Genomic DNA, 24,371 nt, shown 5'->3' with positions numbered 1-24,371 from the left:
TATTTAACGCGCATCTTGTCAGAAAGCCGGTTCTGTAATCAGCGGTAAATCTCCATCACCTGCGTGCTTTCACATTGAGCAGCATTAACTACACAGAGCCGTTGTTCACTGAGGAGCTGCGCAAAAAATCGCGCGAATATGAACGTGGTTTAGCGCAGCGGCTCATCAGTGAACAACGGCTCTGTGTAGTTAATGCTGCTCAATGTGAAAGCACGCAGGTGATGCGTGATAGCTTCTAGATAGCTTCTTAATCAGTCAATCAAGCATTATGATAAGGGGTGGAAAATTTCCAATAAATTTACGGAAATGTTCTGGAAATGCTCCATGGGAACTTTATCTGGGGAATTTTGGAAATATTCCAAGTTGGAAACTTACCAGGAATTTATGAGAATTTCACACCTCAACAGGTGGCGTAAATCACTCTACGACACAGGAGAATATATACAGGTTCACAAACTCCACAGCAACCACAAGAAGAGAAAACAGGACAGGAACAGACACACCCGGTGGTACCACCGCCAACATCAACATCTCTATCATAACTGACAACAGCCTAAATGCCACAAACAACAGATCAAACAAAAATGACACAGAAAACAAAGTGAGGCCTTCATGTCTGAACCCAAAACCAGGAAATCATTCTCGGCCATCCAAGCTGGTCTGTTTCCTCACATTGTGGACTTTAGCAATGACCGCCACCATATTTCTAGGAATAACTATTTTCCTTTGGGTGCGTCTGTCAGTCTCCAAAAAAAAGATGAAGCGGAGAGTAAAACGAGGTCAGACGTGTGAGAAGGAGAGCCTCTGGGCCGAGCCCAAAGCATCGGTGCAGGACAGAGTGGAGTTCTGGTACGTCAATGGATCCACGCTGGAGGCCGACAGGAAGGAGAAGGACAGGAGGAGGATGAAGAGGAGAGGACGGGAACAGGATAATGAGGAGAACAGCCTGTGGATTCAGCCTAGAGTGACTGTGGAAGACATAACAGAGTTCTGGTACGCAAACAGACACATGAAGGAGGAGAGGACAGAGGACACGTAGTTACAAACTTTGAAAGGCTTCAAAGGAAACTATTTGGACTATTACTAAAATTGGACTAAAACAGAAGGGGATTTTGATGGAGCCTTTATTTGAGTTACTAAAAAAGTCTGAATAAGAAGTCTGAATGTTGTGTTTGTGATCCTACATGCACCTTTAATTGTCAGAAGGATTTGTGTTCAGCTGTGCACAAAAAAATAAATAAAAATAAAAAAGACAAACTCTAGGTTGGTTGAACTATTGCATATAGACAAAGCTGACATTAAATAATGAATTAAACAGAAAGAGCCTATGCTGCCATCACATGCTAATCGTAAATATGAGTTTCCCAAGCAGAAACTGGACATAAATGGCCTTTTAAAAGTCATATATTTAGATAATTGTGATTAGGGTTGCAGAGGGGCGGAAAACTTTCTATGGGAACTTCGTCTGGGGAATTTTGGAAATATTCCAAATATTATTTATATTCCAGTTTATGGGAATTTTGGGGAATTTATGGGAATTAATTGGAAATTTGGGGAAATTTATAAAACTGTATCATATACAAACATAAATATAAACATTTTGTTTGAGCGTAAGCTGACATGCATGCAAACTAATACAAATTTTTAAAATTAAATTTTTTGATTTTTTTTGGGAATCTGTGATGCTTTTTTCAGGATTTATTGATGAATAAAAACTTAAAAACAGTGTTTTTTCAAAATATAAATCTTTTCTAAAAATATAAGTCTTTACTTTTACTTTTTATTAATTTAACACATCCTTGTTAAATAAAAGTATTAATTTCTTTCAAAAAAGAGAAAAACAAAATGTTTTGACCCCAAACATTTGAATGGTAGTGTATTGTTAAAAAAGGATTTCTATTTTAAATAAATGCTGTTCTTTTTTTTAACTCTTTATTTATCAAAGAATCCTGGAAAAAAGAATCACAGGTGATAAAAAATTATTAAGCAGCATAACTGTTTCCAAAATTGATAATAAATCAGCATATTAGAATGATTTCTAAAGAATCATGTGACAATGAAGACTGGAGTATTGATGTTCAAAATTCAGCTTTGCATCACAGAAATACATTATATTTTAAAATATATGAAAACAGAAAACCATTATTTTAAATTGTAATACCGGTAATATGGCGCAATATTACTGTTTTGTTCTGTATTTTTGATCAAACAAATGAAGGCTTGATGAGCAAAAGCAATGCAATGTTTAAAAACATAAAAAAATAGTAATGTGTCCAAACTTTTGACCAATACTGTACTTCTGTATGATAACAGAAATTTGGCTAGAAGAAAGAGCATCACAGCTTGAGCTAGCTAGCACTAACCTAGCCTCATAAATTGTCAATGAAATAAACTAACTCGCTTAGATTTTTCATATCTTGATTTACTGGCTAGCTAGCGACTGTATAAACACTTTTGGTATTTAATAGTTAAACTTGAATTTCATAGATCAAATATATTTAGAATATCAAATCTTAGATGAAGTCTTTGGGCTCAAATGCAGCAAGTGTGGCTTCAGAGAAAATGGAGGGGAATCCCCCCTTTGGTGACTAAGGGGTATTGTGTGGGGGGTCATTTTTAGACTTTTGTTTTATTATTATCATCATCTCACCTAAATGTTTGTTCAGTCAGTGTATTTGTTTTTACAATGGTATAATTTAGTTGCACAGTATATTAAACACAGCACAAGGAAGTTTTAAACATAATTGTTTGTAATATTCATGTAATTTACATGAATACTCACCAAGATGGACATGTTGATATTTTATGTGCAGGATTTAAGAAATTATTTGTGCATGTTATGGAGGAATGCACAGTGCATGCAGGGGGTGTGGCCTGCACTAAGCAGTGTGCTGTGTGCATGTGATTAAGCAATGTGCAGGGTAGTAATTCAACTGAAATTGCATTAAATCTGGTAGTTTCAACCAAAATTATGCTGCAAGATTTTTTCCCAGTTCCTGCAATTTTGCAAATTCCCAGTTTATTCCTATTAATTCCCGTTAATTCCCATGGAAAGTTTCCAGTCTTGAAAATTCCCGGAATTTTACAACCCTAATTATGATATTATGATAATTAAGCACTATTTCATGAAATAAATTTAGAACTTTAGTGATTAGAACTAAAACTTGGTAAGCATGTATGAATGCATATTTGTCATTTTAGCTGAACTTAGGACTGGTGGTGGTGCTTAAGATATTGTTGGTCATTCAGAGTTTCTGTAAAAAAAATTGAATTGAGAATAGTAATAGATAATACTAATTATTATTAAAAGATAATGCTACTACTAATTTTACTAATATACTAACAATATAAAACGCGCTAAGGATTGATGAGCTGCTGGGTTCATGAATATTAATCACGTTGTCAGCATATTTTTTTGTATATTCCATTAATATTCTGCATATGTCACCTCATACAGTTCAGGAGAAAAAAACTTTAGGTGTCCTGGATGTTTTCATGTGTTATGTTCCTAATAAAGTATTCAGCCAACTGGCAGGTAGTTTTATTCACTTGCCAATGTCCATTTTCTCGCATTAGCAACTCGCCAAGTGTTAATTCTGGACCCTGAATTGAAATACAAGGCTGGGACTTGGGAATATTCCAATAGTGCCCCCCAAAATCATCCAGATGATGACACTTAACCATAACTTAACTCCCTAGGAGCTTCCAACCCGGCTCTGGGCAGATAACAGCTCATTTGAAACTAGGGTTGGGTATCGTTTGGGTTTTTTTTCGATACCGGTGCCAAATCGATACTTTTAAACTGTTTCGGTGCCTGAACCGATACTTATTAAAAAATTAATTAATTAATTGGTACCGAGAACCGTGGATTTTCACTGGTATTGGTACCGAATACTGACATTTTGGTACCATGACAACACTAGTGAAAACGGTGTAGGAGCAGGCGGCAATGGTCAGAGATTCAGCGGGAATGGGATTAACCAATCTCTCATTGGTTTTGTGGGGCCACATTTTTGACTACAGGGTCAATGCCATGGAAGAGGGTCCATTTTGAACTATCGTTCAAATGTTTGGGGTCAATAAGATTTTTTTTTAAGAAATTAATACTTTTATTGAGCAAAGATGAATTCCTGAATTCAGAAAATCCTGAAAACATTGCTAATGTTAAAAAAATGTTTCTTGGGCAGCAAATCAGATCAAAATTATATTTGAATGATTTCTGAAGGATCATGTGACACTGAAGACTGGAGTAATGATGCTGAAAGTAAAATGATCTAATATTTTAAGCGACTTACTGACCTTGACACCCAATCCTGAGGGTCTGCAGGGGTCCTCTCTATGATATCATTTCCATCATATTATTTTATTTTATTTATTTTATTATTATTATTTATGACATAATAGATCCAGATAAAAAGCATCATGTCATTGGCATAAATAAATTCTGATATTCTTTGTAGCTTATTCTTTTAAAAAAAACTGCCCACTTAGACTGTCTGACAGATATGTAACGCAATAAACCAATTTTGCTATTGTTGTATATATTTTTTGAAACCACCTTTGCATCATAAGCATACCTATGATCACTATGATCAATCATTTGTGCTAAGTAGGCAGCTCACTAGGTTGTGGACCTCCTGTGACCTCTCATCTACACTCCTGTGTTAAAAAAACACAACTGTCAGACCTACACAAGCAGCTGAGAGAGAGAGAGAGAAGATGACTGGAAAGAGAAAGAGGGAGGAAGAGAAATGTGTATTCATAGATTTCAGCAGAGAGATAACCAAATAAGGCAACAGCATAAAGAAGAGACTGATCTTGAGAAAGAAAGTAGCTGAAAAGATAGACAGAGGAGACAGAGGTATGGTGGAAATAACAAACAACAGCACGACCAACGAAAAAAAAAAAACACAAGATGAAGAGATGATTAACTGATAAAGAAAGGTCACGAATTGCTGAGATTTGCTAAAGGGGCCATATCATGGAAAGCTGAACTTTCTTTGGTTTTTAAAAATAAGAGTTTGATGTTGTACTAGTACATTGACATACTTTAATGTTCACGAAGCAAAGCTCCTTAACCACAGTCCACTCAGTCTTTATGGAAACTAAGCTGCAAAAATGGGTCATTCAGAAATCATGATGATATTGACGTCACAATCCATGAGCACTTTAACATATGACCACCCACGTTTGGCCCAGACTGATGAACAACACGTATGTGGAAGCTATCCTGCACTCCTTTCAAAGTCGGATGTGGGATACTTTACATTTCCTACTTGCGCCCATAAATTCGTTCCACTGCCCAATGAAACAGCTGTCATTATCGCGAACGATTTCATAATCGCGCAATAAAATCGTAGACTATTTTTTTTCGTAACTTGTCAGTGAACTACGGCTATGTGTAGTAAATTCTGCTCCATCTGAAAGCACGTGATGATGATTTCCTGCCGATTACAGAACCGGCTTTTTTAACAAAATGCGCATGACAATCGCATTCGATTAATCGTGCAGCCCTACTTGGAACAAGACGTATAAAGAAACAAAATGGCAGCACTACTGTAAACATTGCAGGTCAACAAAGAAGAACAATCTGTGTAGGATAAATGATGCTGTGCAATGCTAACATTTGTCTTTAGATGTCCGATTATCAAAAGAGAGGCTCATTTACCATGTTTTACACAACTGTCTCTGAAAATGTTTGCTAAGCAGGATATATTGTCATGTAATGTAGGACTCACTTTGACTCACTGAGCACGTTTACATGCACACCAGTAAGCTGATAACTGAGCGCGTTTACATGCACACCAGTAAGCTGATAACTCACAAATATCAGCTTATTAAAATAACCTGTTTTCCCCGTTTACATGCACATCAGTACCCTGACAACGCAAGTAAGCTGCGTTTACATGACTTCATTAATAAATCAGGTTATTTCCCTGTAGTGACGTCAAAATATAAACATTTGCATATCTGACTCCGAGTATTCCATACATTTGTCAGTTGTGATGTTAAATTAAGCTTGCAACATGTCAGGAAACTTACAGCTCATATATTATCCTCTCATGCAGTTATAAACACAGATAGATCCAGATCTATCTGGATGCTGCCATGTTTGCTTGTTATCATACACTACCATACAAAAGTGAGGGGTCAGATAATATTGTTGAAAGTCTCTTACGCTCACCAAGGCTACATTTATGTGATCAAAAATTTTGCAAAATAGTATTACAACTGCTACAATTTTGGTCAATTTAATGCATTCTTGCTGAATAAAACTAGTAAGTTCTTTCAAAAAAAAACAAAACTTTCAACTAAATTTTGTACATTATGTTTATTATTATGTCCTTAATTATGTCCTTTAAAAACTAAAACATGAATTCTGATGGATAACTAATGAAGAATATGACAGGAGCGGGTAGACGTGAGAAAATGAGAAAAATTAGTCCATACATTTGTCAGCTGTGATGTTAAATTAAGCTTGCAACATGTCAGGAAACTTACAGCTCATATATTATCCTCTCATGCAGTTATAAACACAGATAGATCCAGATCTATCTGGATGCTGCCATGTTTGCTTGTTATCATACACTACCATACAAAAGTGAGGGGTCAGATAATATTGTTGAAAGTCTCTTACGCTCACCAAGGCTACATTTATGTGATCAAAAATTTTGCAAAATAGTATTACAACTGCTACAATTTTGGTCAATTTAATGCATTCTTGCTGAATAAAACTAGTAAGTTCTTTCAAAAAAAAACAAAACTTTCAACTAAATTTTGTACATTATGTTTATTATTATGTCCTTAATTATGTCCTTTAAAAACTAAAACATGAATTCTGATGGATAACTAATGAAGAATATGACAGGAGCGGGTAGACGTGAGAAAATGAGAAAAATTAGTTGTGTTAGGAGAGTTGTCCGCCCTGCCCTCAGGCTGCTGCTGTTACCCTACGCTCGAATTATCTCTTCATCAGCCGCTCCAGCTAGGCAAGTCCCAGGCTTCAATCCCGGCCTGCCTGGACACACTTCCCTTGGGAAAAGCATCTTATCCCTTAACACACTCAGAGAGAGCGATGTTTGTGCTTACAGGGCAAGGGTTGCATGTTCACTCATATACAGAATGTGAGCCTGTTAAACTGTGTATTAATAATGATAAACAAGTTTGCAAGTTGTTAAGGGGAAACCAATAAACCCATAATATCCAAACACAAAGATATGCAAAAAAGGCTGACAGTGCATGGACTGTGATAAGGACTAACCGGCCTTGTTCCACCATCTTGAACGAAGAATAAAAACGACACTTGTTTTCATTTTGTCATTTTTTTCAACGTGTCAATGTGTAAAAATTACTGATAACCAAGCACATTAAAATTAATAAAGAAGGTGTTATTTTAAATCATAATCCATTATTTAGGCTATTGTTGGCTTAATCTAAAGCTTGATAAATGTCAAAAAGTTGGCAAAATTTGTAGAAAAGATGAAGAGAAATTGCTTATGATGCTAGAATTAATCTTTTTTTTTTAACAAATGAATCTGTTCGAACTAATCTGTTAAGTGAATCATTCCCTTATAATAGACAGACTGGTTGCCATCTACTGATATAACCTACAGAAAGGATTACTGAACAAATCTCTGTACAAATCTTTTCAGTAAAGATTCAAATCACTAGAATGAATAAACTGTGGACAAATGACCTCATGCCCAAAGAGTTATAGCTAAATACACAGTCTGATCTGTCTTCTCTTCCTTCCTCTCTCTCTTCCACACACACCAGCTGTGTACCATCAATAAGCTGAGCTGCATTAGCTGCTGTGTTCTGCTGAAAGAGAGAGTCATTGTGTGAATCTCCTCACAGCACAACAGCCCTGTGCCCTGCCCAACTATTCCTTTAATTCTGCTCTCGTCTCCCAGTCTCTCACAGGAATGTACTCCAGTGGGAAGAGAGGCATTTTCATCATACTTACAAAAATTGCCCTCTGCCCACTCTGTCCTGACAGAAATGGAAAGTTTTGGCTTTTGCTCTGTTATTACAATCAAACATTTTATGGACTGAAATTTTCAAAATTGTAGAAAGCTTAAACACACACACACACACACACACACCTGTTATATTTTCTGTTATGTAGTAAATGTTTATTGCATTATTTCAGTGTTGCGTCTTTGTATTTATATTTGAGTAGTGGCCATGTTTTATTAACAGGCCACTTATGATTAACTCTAATTTTTCATATGGCTTTTTATTTTACTACTAGTAATTTATCATGGGGGTTATAGGTGCTTTTTAAGGTACAAAGCATATTTTGGTACTTCGAGTAGCCTAATGTGCCGTCTTGTAGCCTAATACCAGAAACATTGTCACCATATTTTTTAGGGCGAATTTCTCATTAAAAATATAGCCTACTAACTGTAATGAATATTCATTGTAGAAACCCATTATTTGAAACAGTTTTAGATGAAGTATAACATCACACTACAGGATGCTTAATGCCTGAAATTTCAAATCAGCTACCCTAATACCACAATTTTACAGCAGTGACTGTAAAAATAACTATTTTAGTAGAAACAATAGTTGCTGTGGTACGTTTTTGTAAGGGGAATGTAGTATGAATGACTGTAACCCAACAGGAAACTCGTATACACAAACACGCTTCCAAAAAATAAACTCATGAGTCCATCAGTCCGATGAGCTGCTGATAGAGATGGGTGGTCAGGGTCACTGAGTCACTGTCATGGCTATTCCCATCAAACACAGGATACTGGATTGACTGCAGGCTACCGAGACAGTCAAATGACTAACAAGAGCACTTCTGTAATGGTTCATCAGGTTCACTTTAGGTTATACAGACAGACACAGGGGGAGAAGGAGAGCGCGAGAGAGAAAGAGATCAATAAGCAGCCATTATGTGAGTGCTGTCATCCACTGCGAACAGCGGTGGAGGCCAACGCCCATCTGGGACTCTGCATTCAACATCTAAAGCCTACAGCGATCATTCTTCAAATCAGTCCCAATAATAGGCTACTGCAGTGAATAACAGCATACTGCTCACACGTTTTATACTGTGCCCCTGCATTTCAATACAATTAGTCAGCGTTATCTGAAGGGTGGAGCGTTACTGAAGCAGATTCATAACTATAGCTCAGCACTGTTTTAATGTATGTCACAGGAAGCCACTGTTGTGCTATTGAGGAGAACTGTTCGATTAGTTCAGTTATCAACTGTTATTCTCTTCTTCTGTTTTTGTAAATCACTGGTGTGTGTCATGTCGCCCCACCCAGACCATCAGGCTTCTCAGAAAGGAAGCCTTTCTAAATTTGGGTTTGTAGCGTCATGGATCGGTGTACATCAATTCCTGATTCACCGCACAATTTCCTGAACTCACAGAAGCATTGAACTGGCATGAGATGAGAGAGGATCTAAAACACTCCCCTCTGTGTCAGTCTGACCAATTGAAATCCTGAATCACTCTTAATGAACATCCCTCATAATGGATTTGAGTATCTTCTAAAAGGAGATCTATCAGGCTATCTTTGCATTCGTTTCATCTATTCATCTAACCATCTATCCATCCATCCTTCTATTTGTATCAAACCTGATGATCATGTTCTCCTGCATGATTTGATGTGATTCAAAGACCATCTTGAGATTAAGTGGAAGAACATCTGACCTTCTGTACAAAAAGTGATCAATGTCACTCATTTTCTTTAGTGATTAGTGACCCATGCATATTGTAGAATGTGAAATATTTTTTTTATTTTACATAATTACTGACTTACAATTTTTGACATTTTAAAAATCATAGTTTTTGATTATGATTATAGGCATTTAGACCGCACTGAATATTGCCAAGGACACTTTAAATTGATCAGAAGTAACAATAAAGATAGGCCTGTCACAATAATCAATATATCGACTTATCGCGCAATATATGTACATGACCTCAATAATTTTTGGTGACGCAATATATCGCCAATTATATTTACTTAAAAATTAATGTCACCGTGTTTTTTACATTCCACTTGCGCCTGTGTCTTTTGCAGCTTCTCGTACATAACATGGTGTAGTTATGAGGTGCTAGTTCAAATAAAAAAAATCCTTCTACAAAAAAAGTTTCAAATGACAATAATATCGCTTATCGCAATTATTTCTGGGGCAATATATCGCACAACAAAAAGTTGTTATCGTGACTGGCCTAAATATAGATATTTATAATGAAAAAAAAAAAAAAAAGATTTGTATTTTAAATAAATGGTGTTCTCTTTAACTTCCTATTCATGGTTTCCACAAAAATATGAAGCAGCAGTTTTCAACATTGATAATAATAATAAGAAATGTTTCTTAAGCAGCAAAGATCTAGGCTGAAGTCTTCTAATGAAACAGCAATCAATGGCATTTTTAAAGCAGTGGAGGAAATCACAGTTGTGTAATGTTTCTTTGCATGATTAATAGATCATGCAAATTAATTAAATAATATAGATCATGCAATAATTAAGTAACAGACTGACAAAACAATTGTTTTGAATGTGTTCATTAGAGTCTGTTCATGATGTTTGTGAACACTAAATGCAGACTGCTGATCTCTTTAAATGAAGTGAAGTGTGTTCTCATGTTCTCTTCCCTCTCCATCTTTCCTCCCCTCCTCTCTGCCTAACCGCTCTGTGATAATTGAATCAGGGTTCAATAAGGCATGACTGAGAGAGAGCAGCACATTCACTCTCTCACACACACTCGTACCAGACCCTCTGAGCAAAACAACACCAGACTATATTTATCAAGTGTATTTGGGTCCATAATGAGAAAATAGCATCTTTCTTTCTAATCTCCCTCCCTGATCTTTTCTTGTTCTCTGTAAATATCTTCCCTCTCTCTTTCTCTGTGTGGGTTGGGGACAGGGGCTAGATTCATGTCATATTCACACACAGACTCAATTCCTCAAATAAATTACTTTACTGTCACACTCTAAGAGATTATAATGCCACCACTGTAAATAATATTATAACTTTTACATTGTCACATAATGGATGCTGAAGTGAGTAAAAAAACAAAAAAAAACAAAGAACAAATCAACAACAAGCCTAACAGGTCTGTTAACATACAGAATCTCTGAAACATTAACGCGAGTGTCAATCATTTTAAATAAAGATACAACAAGCCCATTTTTTCAAGCAAAACGCTTCACAAAGGTCTGTCAGTTTGTCAGGTTTGTCACAACTAGTTGTTTTTGTTAAAGCAAACCATTAAATTCACAGCATTCACTACAGACTTGCCTTTTCCTCACTGACATCTAAATATAGATTATAGATATATAATATTGTAGTGTCTATATTATAGATCAGCAACTCGTCTATCATTCATATTCTCAGAACTAATATCGAACTAGTTTCAATATTTCCATCTAGGCCTGTAACGATAACAACTTTGTGTTGTGCGATATATTGCACCAGAAATAATTGAGATAAGCGATATTATTGTCATTTTAAAGACCATTTTATGCCAATGAATATATAATCATAATATAACAGCATAATAATGCAGGAAGCCTACACACTTCCAAATGACAACAAACTTTTAATTTTTAAGAGTGTTTAGATCATGGAAATTAAGTTTCAAATTATTAGATAACTTGAATAAATAGAAAATAAACATTTTCTAACAAAAAGTGCAAAGTATAAATGATTTTAGCAAATGGCTGCAATATAACAAAGAGTGAAAAATTTAAGGGGGTCTGAATACTTTCCGTACCCACTGTATATTTCGCGATAAGTCGATATATTGATTATTGCGACAGGCCTATTTCCATCTCCACTTGTAGGGCACAAAGTGATGAACTACACCTGTGGTTAACCTGACAGGACACCTGTGTTAACTTGAGAAGAACCGACTTCATACATCCACTAAAAATCCTTTTGACACCAAAATGGCTCAGAAAAGAATCAGGTAAAAATGTATTGCCAATTAGGTTTACACAAACTTGGAATTTGTGACAAAAATTTCTGACAAAAGAAGCTTCCAGATTTGATAATTTAGACATTTTAAGCGTCTAAATAATTTTGGTGCATATCAAGATCCCTTTACTTACACCCTTTACTAAAAATAAAGGTGCTTCACGATGCCATAGAAGAACCTTTTTTTGTCTAAATGGTTCCATAAAGAACCTTTAACATCTGACGAACCTTTCTGTTTCACAAAGTGTTATTGACACACTATTTTCCTATTTAATACTGTAAAGTTGCTTTGACACAATCTGTATTGTTAAAAGCGCTATATAAATAAAGGTGATAAAAGGTTCTTTGTGGTGAAAGAAGGTTCTTCAGATTATAAAAAGGTAAGAAAGAGATGGTTCTTGAAAGAACCTTTGACTGAATGGTTCTTTGTGGAACCAAAAATGGTACTTCGATGGCATTGCTGTGAAGAACCTTTTAAGCACCTTTATTTTTAAGAGTGTATGTCACTGAACAGTGGTAAAATCTTTAGTTAAGAAGACACAGGTAACTGAACAGACATAATAAGAGAAATTATAGAATACAATCTATTGCTAACGATGCACGAAAACCATTTAGTCTTGATACGCATAAACATTCTTTCCGTCCTCATTTCACATCAAAAGGGTCCAATAAAAGAGCAGAGGAAAACCTCTGATTGTAAAACAAGAATTATGATGAAGAAAAGATCTGAGACATACAATAAAGCTATTGCCCTGGGTGATGTTGTAATATGCGGTTACACACACGGACAACACACACATACACACTCTCTCACTCAAATATACAGTGGTTTACAAATAAATGGTTCCTCTTTCCCTCCTCATAAATAAAAACAGACATACAGATGAAGGAGACTAGCCTGCTTGGAGAAAGAAATGTCCAGAAAGAAAATAGACAATTAATTTCTAGGTGTAAACCTGTCAGTAGTCAAGCAGATCAAACAGCATGAACCAGCAAAGAACTCATTTACAAAATAATTTTGAATCTCAATTCATATAATATCTATACTAAAAACAACAGAATACATTATGCGATATTATGGTTTAAATCAATAATCAGTTTCACCAATATCAGTTCTTTAATATCAGATCTACAGTTAAATGCATTTATCTGTAAATGCATTCAGGTGGTTTCTAAAGGAATAATTTTTAAATAATAATAATGCAACAGCCATGTTACATGCAAAAATGAGAAACAATTTTGTTAATAATACCAATTTTATAACGGTTACATTTATTAATAATTATAAAAGTCGATTCTGCACATCAGACATAAAAAGAATTACCTGTATCAAATATTTAAAAACAATCAGCCTGTTTCTAATTATGACGAGCATTTTAACTTAAACTTTATCGTTTACACACACATAAAAAAAAAAGATATTTACCGCACATGCACAGAAAAACAAGACTGGTGATTTTGTAGTTGAATCATTGATAAAAACGTGAATTACGTGTGCAGTGATTGATTGACAGGCTGTGCAGCTGAATCATGAGCTCACAGCAGCGTTGACAACAACAATGTGCTTTTTTATGTTACAGTACTACCATTTCAGTCGTTCATACACGCTTCATAAACCACTGAAGTGTAAAATGCGATAATTTACCCAAGCGGGCGGTTAAAAAGAGTTTCAGTAGGAATTGCGGTGTCATCTGTTTGTACACACTGTAGCCACGCTACTAAATCCTCTTAGGATATCATGCTCTCTGACTAATGCTACACTGTTTAACACACACGCTGATGTTCAACTCGACTTGAAAAAGGAGGAAAAGTCTTGCACTTACTTCGTTTTCTGGATACGGAGGTATTCCAACAAGGCAAAATGCAACTCCATTCATTGGACAGTTTAACTTGTTTTGCAGGGGGATACCGAGGGGGGGTCGCGATTAAGATGTGTGTAAACTAAGTCTGCTGTGAGCGATTTATATTGGACCGTGGCTTTCACCTATCCAGTTTTCTTCCGTCCACTCGCCCCTTTCCCGTTGTTTGGGCTTCCCGCAGTGCCCTCCCTCTTCCCTCACCCCGATGCAAATCCGTTCAGTTCTTCCACCGGCCTGTCCCACTACAGCACTACGCGCTGGATTAATGTGTTGTACAGTCATTTGTTGTAACGCGACGCGAGTGGCGCGACGCTCCCTCTGGCGGCAGCATGCGGCCATTACGTGAAACGCCGCTTTGCGTTTGCGTTCGGAAACTATGACGTAGCAGCAGGACGCGTGACGGGCGCCAGAGCGCGGTGCGTTCAAGGCCATGAAAACAAAGACCTCTTTGTACCCAGATAAAAAGATAGACGGGAACAAAAAGACATAACAGAAAAGGGGAAGGAGAGTAAAGTATGAGTGTGTAGAGAGAGATACAACTACTAAAACAGCTCTATATGTTACTAGTAGCGAGCTACCTTTACAAAAAGGACGTGGTACCAAGGTAAAGTGATGGAATCAGATGATAATACCATGGTATTACATGTTTAGACCTACAGGGGTTTTTACATGTTTATTCCCCCCGCCAGTGAACCATGATATTCTTGGGCTACCATGTAAAACCACATTAAATACATTTCAGTATCATGATACATAAATACATTCAGTATCATGATGCAGTTTTTATTTAATGGTACAACCATGGCACCCACCAACAACCCCCCCCAAAAAAAATACTATTTACTCAGTCACAATTTAGAAAAAAAGTATGACATTATAATTACTAAATAACTAAAAATCAATTCTACATCTCAAATATAAAAAATGCCTGTATCAATAATGATAGAGTTCATTTTTATATTACGATAATCATTTTATCATAAAATAATTCTACACTTAAAGTTTATTGTTTGCCATAAAAAGATTTTAAAGATATATTTTGAGATATGCACAGAAAACATACAACACATGAGCACTGAAAACATGACTTTGTAGTTAGTAGTTGACATGTGCAGTGATTGACGGGCTTGCAGTAAAACCATGGTAGCTAAAAAACATGGTATTACCATGGAGATTTTGTTAGTGTATTCTGACTCATACTGTGTCTCAGAGGTACTAAATGACTGTTTACTAAAGAAGAAATCATGGCAAAAATAATTTTCTCTGAAAGACTGACACAGCATGGGATGGTTATGAATCGTGCAGGGAGGGAAATGGGAGCTGCGGTCAGAGGTTACAGATGGGGAAGTATAGCCAGTGCAACCTGCAGAATGTGACAATTAAACATACAGTCGCTTCAGTCTAGAGCTCTGCAGGTCACGCTGTGGTCGTGACAGATCAATCAATGAGATGCAGGCAAACAGACGAGCAAATGTAGTATTGATTTAAAGGCCATTGCTTTAGACTGGTCATTTTACCACAGAAAAAATACAATGCTGGATTTAGAGTCAGAAACGATGAATAAAAATAGCTCACAAAAGCGTTCATGTTTGTGTTTTTCAGCCTTGACTTCCCTGAAGAACTGAAGCTGACTGTTTTTGGTATGTTAGTTTGATTTGTGGGAAGACTTGGGTGTGAAATGACTGTCAAGTAAATACAGTAGGAAGTCGACTCAAGCTGGCTCATTGTTATTGGCCGACCGGCGGCACATTGACAAAGCTGCCTGGAGACATGGCAAACAGTGACCTCACTTCTTTGCTCATTTAGATCAAGTTAAGAAACTCAGCGGAGGAGTACATTAGGTCACAGCAGGACAAAGACAAAGCAAAACCTCTCTTTTGTATGCTGTCTTGTTGGTTAAGCCGAACTGTATTGAATTGAAGAGTTTGGGAGCTCTGGAAAGCTGCAGACCATCAGCCAGCACCTTAAAGTTTCACGTCCTCAGGGCACTGCGAAACACACTGCTGGTGCTGCAGAAAACACAGAGAACGTGGCACTGGGCCCTTCCACTTCAGCCCATGTGGCTGTCATTAGAGAGACAGAAAGAAAAAGAGACATGCTTTTGCAATACTCCAAGCTCCTTTGTTTCTTGTAATGGCTGCTGAAAATTCAGCTTTGCCATCTAAGAAACATCAATTAAATTTTTAAATATATTAAAATAAAAAAAAATGTTATTTTAAATTGCAATAATATTTCACAATATTGCTGTTTTTACTGTATTTTTGGTCAAATAAATTCAGCCTTGGTGAGCATAAGAGACTTCTTTCAAAAACATTGTAAAAAACATTGTTTGTGTGTTTTACAAATCTTCCCAACCTCAAACTTTTGAACGGTAGTGTAACTTTAATGTGTGGTGTGTATGTGCCCGTGCTTGTGTGAGAGAGAATCCCCTCCAGTGCTCATTATCCTCTCTTACCACCAAACCAGATCAAATTATCCCAATAACCCCCGCAAGCCACAAGATAAGAGGAGATAGAGTGATTGGGAGACTGTAGCTCTGTGCCAAAACACAGCCACATGTAGGTTATTTTTCACATAATTTCCATTCTGCTGCCCCTTTGCTTATTAAGCTCTTTTGGGCTCAAAATGTTAATGATGCTTATAGTCACTGTTATGCATTGTACCGTTGTTAAAGTCACTGTTATGCATTGTACCAAAACATTTTTTAAATGAACCTTGTGGCTCCAGTGCTGCAAAGAGTCCTTCCCATGTGCTTCTCTCATCATCATCATCCAACCCAGCAGCTACACTTAGTGTGTTTTTATGTAATGATCTAATGTTATACTATAAATTCAAGCTGTGTGGGTCTTTCCCGCTCTTTTATGAAGATGTACAGTGGGGTTCAAATAGAGTCCCATAATGAAAATGCCTAAAAAAAAAATTATTTCTAATTTAGTACGTCCAACCCAGCAGCTACACTTAGTGTGTTTTTATGTAATGATCTAATGTTATACTATAAATTCAAGCTGTGTGGGTCTTTCCCGCTCTTTTATGAAGATGTACAGTGGGGTTCAAATAGAGTCCCATAATGAAAATGCCTAAAAAAAAAAATATTTCTAGTTTAGTACTTTTTTACATTAGAATTTATATTAAGAGCATAACAATTACATGAATTTCTGAATGTGTCTGTATTTGCTTTAATAAACAGCAGCACTCGAGCTGCAGGAACTCCACAAGTTTAATATTTAGGTCATATGAAACAGCATGATTTGAAACGATTCAAAGAGCATCTTCTATCAAATTGATCTATCAAACATCAATGACACTCATTTACTTCATTTAATTTCATTTAATTAAATGACCTATTCATTTTATGTCATGTTCCTTTGTTTATACTTTCTAAAAATCATCCCAAAGCCTTTTGTGTATTTCCAAGTTTAAATAAAATTTTAAAATCCCAGATTAATATTGACTCATGTGGTTGAACCCCACTGTATGTGCCTGGTACAGAAGGGGTTCACGACCCCATGTCTTCTGTGGTCCCTACAACCTGTCTTAAATCTACGTTGTTCAGTTTCTTCAATCATGAAGAGAAGCCATGCTTTGTTGTGGAAGACTGATACATTTTGTGTGTTTTACAAATTACTAGGCTAAAGAAAGAAAGAGACATTATTATACTAAACCAGCAACACTTACTCAAATCTGACTTATATAAAAAGATAGATAAAAACATAATTATACAAGTGTTGACTACTTGCTATAAATATTTAATGTATTTGAGGCCCTTAGAAAGCAGTGTTTATATATAGTATGTGTATATGAATGTGCAGCAGAAACATCTGTGATACTGTGCTAAATTATCCCTGGAGGAAAGAAGAAAGCACTAAAAGGTAAAAATAACTGGAGTGAGAGGAAATGCTCTGGATGGTACTGTATTGTGTTACATGAACTACCATTTTCTCTATTTATGAGCTGTGATGAGGATACTGAGGCTGTTTTTGGTCACTGAGACCATCTCATGGTGTTTGTAAAGCACTAACGTCCTGTTTCCTCATAATTCACATGTGATATAGCATACATAGCACTATTTCCTTTCTCTTTACATCACTTCCTCAGGGCTAAAGGTCAGACACCAAAGGGATGATGCTTCTGACTGACTCCTACACGTTCAAAAACATCCATACATGCACAGCCATATGAATACAGTGTTTTTGAAATGTTCATGTGCTATTTTAGCACAGAGAAAATAGATATCAAATATTAGAAGAAACATTATTGTTTCTACTTTTGGGTTAAAGTTCATTAAATGAGCTCCTTTGAGTCATCACTAACATTTACAAAAATGTCTGCATATAATAACCTAATATCCTGTTCAATCCATCTGCCAATCAGAATGGTCCCAGGCACTGCTTTAAAGCGAGCTGACTCTGTTAAATCCATTAAGATCTGGAAAGAGCGTCATCTGTAAAACATATCTCAGAAGTACATGCCAGTTTCTTCAAAGCCAGACAGTCCATGCTCCATTTAAGAGCAATAGTTTTGCCCCATAACCTCCCTTATAATTTACTGCAACTACAAAAACACTGTTTACATTATAATCTATCAGTAATGTTAGTTAGTTTGCTAATATGAGGCCGTTTTCTGCTACCATGTGGAAACACATGCAGATTAAACATGGGAACATCTGCTTCGGTGAGCACAAACCCTCAGCCATCTGCCCACTAACTGTAGAGTGGGATGAATTTCCCATCCAAATATAATCCATAATATAAAATCTAACCAACATGATATCAAAACCTAAAATGTCACAATATGACCACGAGAGGGATAAAATAAATGACAGAGGCAGAATAGATGAGCTGCTGGATGTGAAAGGATGGAGAAGAAGGCACAAGATGAAGAAAATATGAATGAGATAAACGAGTGCAAGACAAACCCAAACTCTATCTCTCATATGTAATTCAGGGATGGTGGACAGTGATGAAGTAACATGTCATTAGCTCCAGCTGTAACTACTCAGACATTAGCAGAGAAAACAGCAGGCCCGGTTCTACGGGGGTGCTAGAGAGCACCCTCAAACGAAATCAATAGCGCCCTCAGTTAATGCTGTAATAATGGCATTTCATTGCAGATTTGGCAAACTATCCAGTGCTTTATGGTTTGCGCTCTGGAGATTGGTTTCCATTTCAACATCTTTTGCAGCGCTGAGCAATGTAGCCAATCACAGACATATCTGTTGATTTCTTTAACCCAACAGCCAATCAGAGGCATTTCGGGGCATAGAGGAGAAACAATAATGTACAGTATGTGGAAAACAATGTGTTTTTTGAACCTTAAACCGCATACACATTTCATTACACAAAATAATGTTCTTTTTTTAGCAACGTCATATGACCCCTTTAATTATTGTACTTCAGCTTAAACAAAATGAAATTTAGAAATGCAACTAACCAGGCCCGGTTCTACGGGGTGCTAATGGGGGTTAAAAAATAGCATCAAAAAATCAATAGCACCCTCAGTTAATGATGTAATAATGGCATTTCATTGCAGATTTGGCAAACTATCCAGTGCTTTATGGTTTGCGCTCTGGAGATTGGTTTCCATTTCAACATCTTTTGCAGCGCTGAGCAATGTAGCCAATCACAGACATATCTGTTGATTTCTTTAACCCAACAGCCATTTAAGAAGCACCCTCAGTGATTTGATTCTGGAGCCGGGCCTGGAAAACAGGCCCATCTAGACAACATGTGAGCTCTTTTGTCTTGTGGTGAGCCTTCAGAAGAAAGATGGCCTAAAGTTTGTCCCTTTAAGAACATTGCAGTGAATTTATTGTCTACTTCAAATGGAAACTTGATTTCTTAAATGTCTTCTAGATATAGACTATAAAATGCACAGTTGCTGCCTCACTGCTAATCTAAAATGATTTAATGCTGATATTGCTTGGAGCATCTTCAGTTTTCCTTTCAATACACTGCAGTGCAGTATCTCAGAGATTCTGTGTACATTTGTAGCCATTCCCGAGACACATTAAAAATGGCTCGTAGACAGTTTGGTGAAAACAAATCTCATGTAAGATGAGACCAAAACTTGATTCCAAGTCAAAGCAAGGGAAGAAATAAAAAAATCTCTTGGAAGAGAGTATTTTTTGTTTGCATAAAAAAGGATCCATTTGCAAGCCATTTTACTTCTGTAATGTGACAGGTTTCCGTATTTCCATTCATTTATTAGATTGGTAATGCGGCACTCCAAGTGTGCTAATATACAGTCCAACAGCACTAGGACTTTTCACTGTTTGCATCACTCCCCTTGTCTGTGTTCTCACATTCCAGACAGACTATCAACCTGTGAGGATTTTTACAGTGACTCCTTCTGCAGGTTACATCAACAACACCAGTAGGTGGTGTAATTAATGTAATATTGAGTGAAAATATTTAGGGTAGTAGTATTAGCATTACTTGACTTGCTCACCAATAGATCCTCAGCAGGGAATGGGTGCCACCAGAATGAGATTTCAAACAGCTGATAAAAACATTACAATAGTCCACAAGTAATCCACACGACTCCAGTCTATCAATTGATGACTTGTGAAGTGAAAAGCTAAATGTTTGTTAGAAACAAATCCATCATTAAGACTATTTAACTTCAAACTGTTGTTTTCGTCTAAAATACGAGTCCTCTATCCATAGTATTGCTTTTTCCAGTGAAAAAGTAATCTTGTCTGAATCAGGAGAGAAATATGCACAGATCAGGCACTGTTTACAAGTGAAAACAGTCCAAAACAGTTCTAAATAAATATATCAGCATTAATGCTGAGGAAGTATTAATATGGATTTAGCCAGAAGCAATAGTTAAAAGTTATACCACCTTAATGATTTATTTGCCTCTTACAAATGCATAGCTTTTTGCTTCAAGACTTTAATTAATGGACTGGAGTTGTGTAACTTACTTGTGATTTATTATGTTTTTTTGTTTGTTTGTTTTTTTAGCTGTTTGAACTCTCATTCTAATGGCTTCCATTCACTGCAGATGTTCCATTTGTCTGCAAGTGATTTAATGTTCAATTTCTCTAAATCTGTTCTAAAGAAGAAAAAACTAATCTATATCTTGGATGGACTGAGGGTGGGTACATTTTCAGCAAATTTTCATTTTTGGTTAAACTATTCCTTTAAGACAAGCTGGTGGGGAGGATCTGAAATAAGAAAGTAGGCTATGTGTGTTGGTTAGAAATTTTATCTGACTTGTTCCGACACCACGTCACTGTGACGTATGGCATCAAGTTCTATAAAGCAGTACAGAAAGTACTGAATAAAAATCTTTCTGTTGCTGTATGTAAACATCTGAAATGTCTGTTTATTTGACAGATCTGGCATCTAATCCACATCATCTGTGATAAAGAAATCAAACAACGTGAGAGTTTCACTAGGGGACAACACTGACTGCAAGAGGCAAATCACCCCAATCGGTAAGGTCAGCCGAAGTTGAACACACCTAATAAGAGGGCCTGTGAAGGAAAGTCAAAAGTGAGACAAAATTATTTTGAGAAAAGTTTATAAATAACTGCTGCATATTACATACCAATAAATACTGACAAAATCAGCTGAACCTGATTGAAAGTCATTTTCCTCATTAGGACACATTAATCTATAGCCATGTCTTTCATTTTGTCATCTTTAACCTGTATCCCATGAGCACACTGCCAGCTTGTGACAAATGTCTGTTTCTGCATTACTGACTACAGTTGCAGCTGTGTTTTGTCTCATGGGCCTGTTTTATACATATCATAAGATATCTTACAGTTTTTGACAAGAGAAGAATGAGCTGCAAACAGAGCTGCTAAGAAAATAGCAGGATGAACAGCTGTTATTTTTAGTTGGTTTGCACTTGTGCTCACAGAGTCAGCTACTGTTACTGTCCTACAGCCATTCCATCCATACACCTGATCAATGAAACGACCTTCACACACACACACACACACACACACACACACACACACACTTTCTGGACTGTATCATAGTCCAGGGAAAATGTTAAGCATGTGAAGCATCTTTTACCTTATGCTTCCCTGCACCAATTAGAGCAAAGATGTGTTATTACTGACTTTTTTATTCATAGTATCGATCTACTGCTACTCTCAGTCCATGGTGGTCTGTTGTTTGGCTAGTTAGTCATTAGTGCCTGTTGGCATTTTTCCATGACAATAGATTTACACAAATAAACAGACATTTGGAGAAAAGATCGGGTGCCTGTTCAGCACTGACCTGCTCTGCCCATAAAGCCTCTTCCTATTCCTCTCATAACACTCAATTACATGTGAGTGGCCATCCAGATATTTCTGAATGTCAAACACTGTAAATCTACAGGGGAAATGGGAATCTGAGATATTATGTGAAACATCCGCACCACAATATTAGCATAAATCAAACTAAGGAGGCATGTTACAAATAAATATGTCATGAAACAAACATAAATCACTTTCTCAAACTCAGAGAGCCCAAAAAAACTGATGATTGATTTTATAGACATTAAACACCCCACCGATATAAAGCTAATATTAAATGTTGTTTTAAATAGCCTTAAAAGGAATATAATGACAAACATGTTATATTCCAGTGGTGCTGCTATATTTGATGTGTTGTGTATTCATATTTATATTCTCACACACATTCACACGATGTAATAATACAAATGTCCTACTCAGTGACATCCCTACTATTGCATGGGGATGACATCACCTGGTTGACGTTAGCCCCGTGCAAGACGTGTCTGAGGACGTGCCGTGTCCCCCTCTGAATGAGTGTATGAATAATTCATCTCAGGAGAGCGGGAAAAACAGCATGCAACCCGCTTAAAGAGAGGGAAAGATTGTTTAGGAAATAAATATTTTGCTAAATGGCATTCAAACGTGGCTGAAATGCAAACAAAAGCAAAATGCAGTGTCACGGTGTCTCTCTCACAACCATCCCTGTCCCAAAGGAGCAAGACTATTGAGACTGTGACATAATGCTCAGGCAGCAAATTCAGCCCAGGGAATCAGCATCCTTGTTTCTCTTTAGTGTTACTTCATAGCAAGCAACAACTGGAAAGAAATGCAGCTGCTTGTCATACATTTTAATTTTGTAATGTATAAAATATATATATATATATATATACATACTACTCAAAATCAATGTATATTAGTGGAGTGTTTAATGTCTATATATTCTCTGTGTGTGTGTGTGTGTGTGTGTGTGTGTGTGTGTGTGTGAATCAAACATTATGAGCATTTTGAGCTCTTTGAGTCTGAGAAATATAAATTTAATATATACATTTCCCCTGCCAGTTGTTTGTCTCCTCCCTTTTCCAATATTTTTAGCATTCTGTTTTTTTGTGATTACAGAAGCACCTCTGTAACCCTACTAAATAATAGTAATTTCCCCATAGGGATTAATCAAGTTTGACTAAACTTAAAAAATCTGTCATATTCTTCAAGCGCAAAATTAGCCACATCCCCTAAACTTCAGTACAATGCTTACCTAAATCCGCAGTTATCAAATATGATGTACTTGTCTGGACTGGTTTCTGCATGCTAGTGTTTTAGGTGCATTGCTGTCATGCAAAGCAGAGCATAAGGTTACTCATATCTGATTTTAAGCAGTGATATGGCAAATAAAAAAAGGCTATATTCAATTCAAATCAAATTGTGATTCTGATTCCAACACCCTTTATATATGAAATGCTGTATGATGTTCTTTGAATTACATCACCATCACAAAGAAAAAAATCATGAACAGAATAAGCTAAAAACATAAAAAGCAATCCACACGGTAGTATTGAGGATTGTTTAGCTGTTAGAGACTGATGCGAGCATCCTGCTGTGCTTTTTGCTTTTGCCCGAAGCAGCTCTGGCATGAAATGGGAAACATGTTTGTTCTGTGTAATTGTACACAGGCTGTATATCGCTCACCTGCTCCATGCTTCAGCAATCCCTCTTCCGCCTCCTGTTCCCACTCATGGCACACTATTCCGGCTTCCCAGTGCAGTATTCCTAAAGTATCTTCCCTAATTAAGCAATCCTTACAAAAATCCACAGACGTCCTTACGTAGCCGGGAGGCTCCCCGAAGATGAGCCACCGAGATACATTCCCTCTCCGACAGCCTGTTATCCAGGCAAATGCTCCGGAGTGTTCCTATTATCTGTGTCACTTTCTCTCTCTGTCTGTCTAGTTATGTTGTGATCCTTTGCTCCAGGCTATGTGCACAGGGTCAGGGCTATGGCTATGATTTCCTCTTCTCCATTACGCCGGAGGATGTGGGACTCCCTCTCACTCGTTTGTTTGCTTCACACTTTTCACCTTGCCTTCATGCTTCCAACTCAACCCTCCCTCTTTCTCTCCCCACTTCCCTCCTCTCATACCCTTCCCCCACTCGCATGGATTTTAAGGGAGAGGAAGGGGGGGGGTTGGTCACAGTGGTACCATGTGACTCCCAGCGCTAGCCCGTGGGACCCAATGAACTGAAGCTCATTCTGTTTCTATGGTGGGACCCCCTGATGCCCAGCCCGGCTCATGCCTGAGAGGAAACTTCTGTCACCATTGGCAACCATACAGCA

General features: G+C 36.9%; 1 protein-coding gene across 2 annotated transcripts in view; it reads right to left on the bottom strand.

Moving 5' to 3' along the window:
- Positions 1-24,147, bottom strand: part of LOC107674648 (rho GTPase-activating protein 23-like) — a 70,832-nt gene extending 46,685 nt beyond the window's left edge. Inside the window, exon 1 of one of the 2 annotated variants that reach the window (XM_016468687.1) lies at positions 23,727-24,147. In XM_016468687.1, the coding sequence (XP_016324173.1) occupies positions 23,727-23,735 (9 nt within the window). In that variant the 5' untranslated portion in view covers positions 23,736-24,147. Of the gene's footprint in view, positions 1-13,768; positions 13,960-23,726 lie in introns of those variants that run through there. The other variant, XM_016468686.1, reaches the window with a different exon arrangement.
- Positions 24,148-24,371: the final 224 nt, after the last annotated feature.

The sequence above is a fragment of the Sinocyclocheilus anshuiensis genome, unplaced genomic scaffold (genome assembly GCF_001515605.1).
Source record: "Sinocyclocheilus anshuiensis isolate Anshui unplaced genomic scaffold, SAMN03320099.WGS_v1.1 scaffold152, whole genome shotgun sequence".
NCBI lineage: Eukaryota > Metazoa > Chordata > Actinopteri > Cypriniformes > Cyprinidae > Sinocyclocheilus > Sinocyclocheilus anshuiensis.
This window is presented reverse-complemented; position numbering and strand designations above follow the sequence as displayed.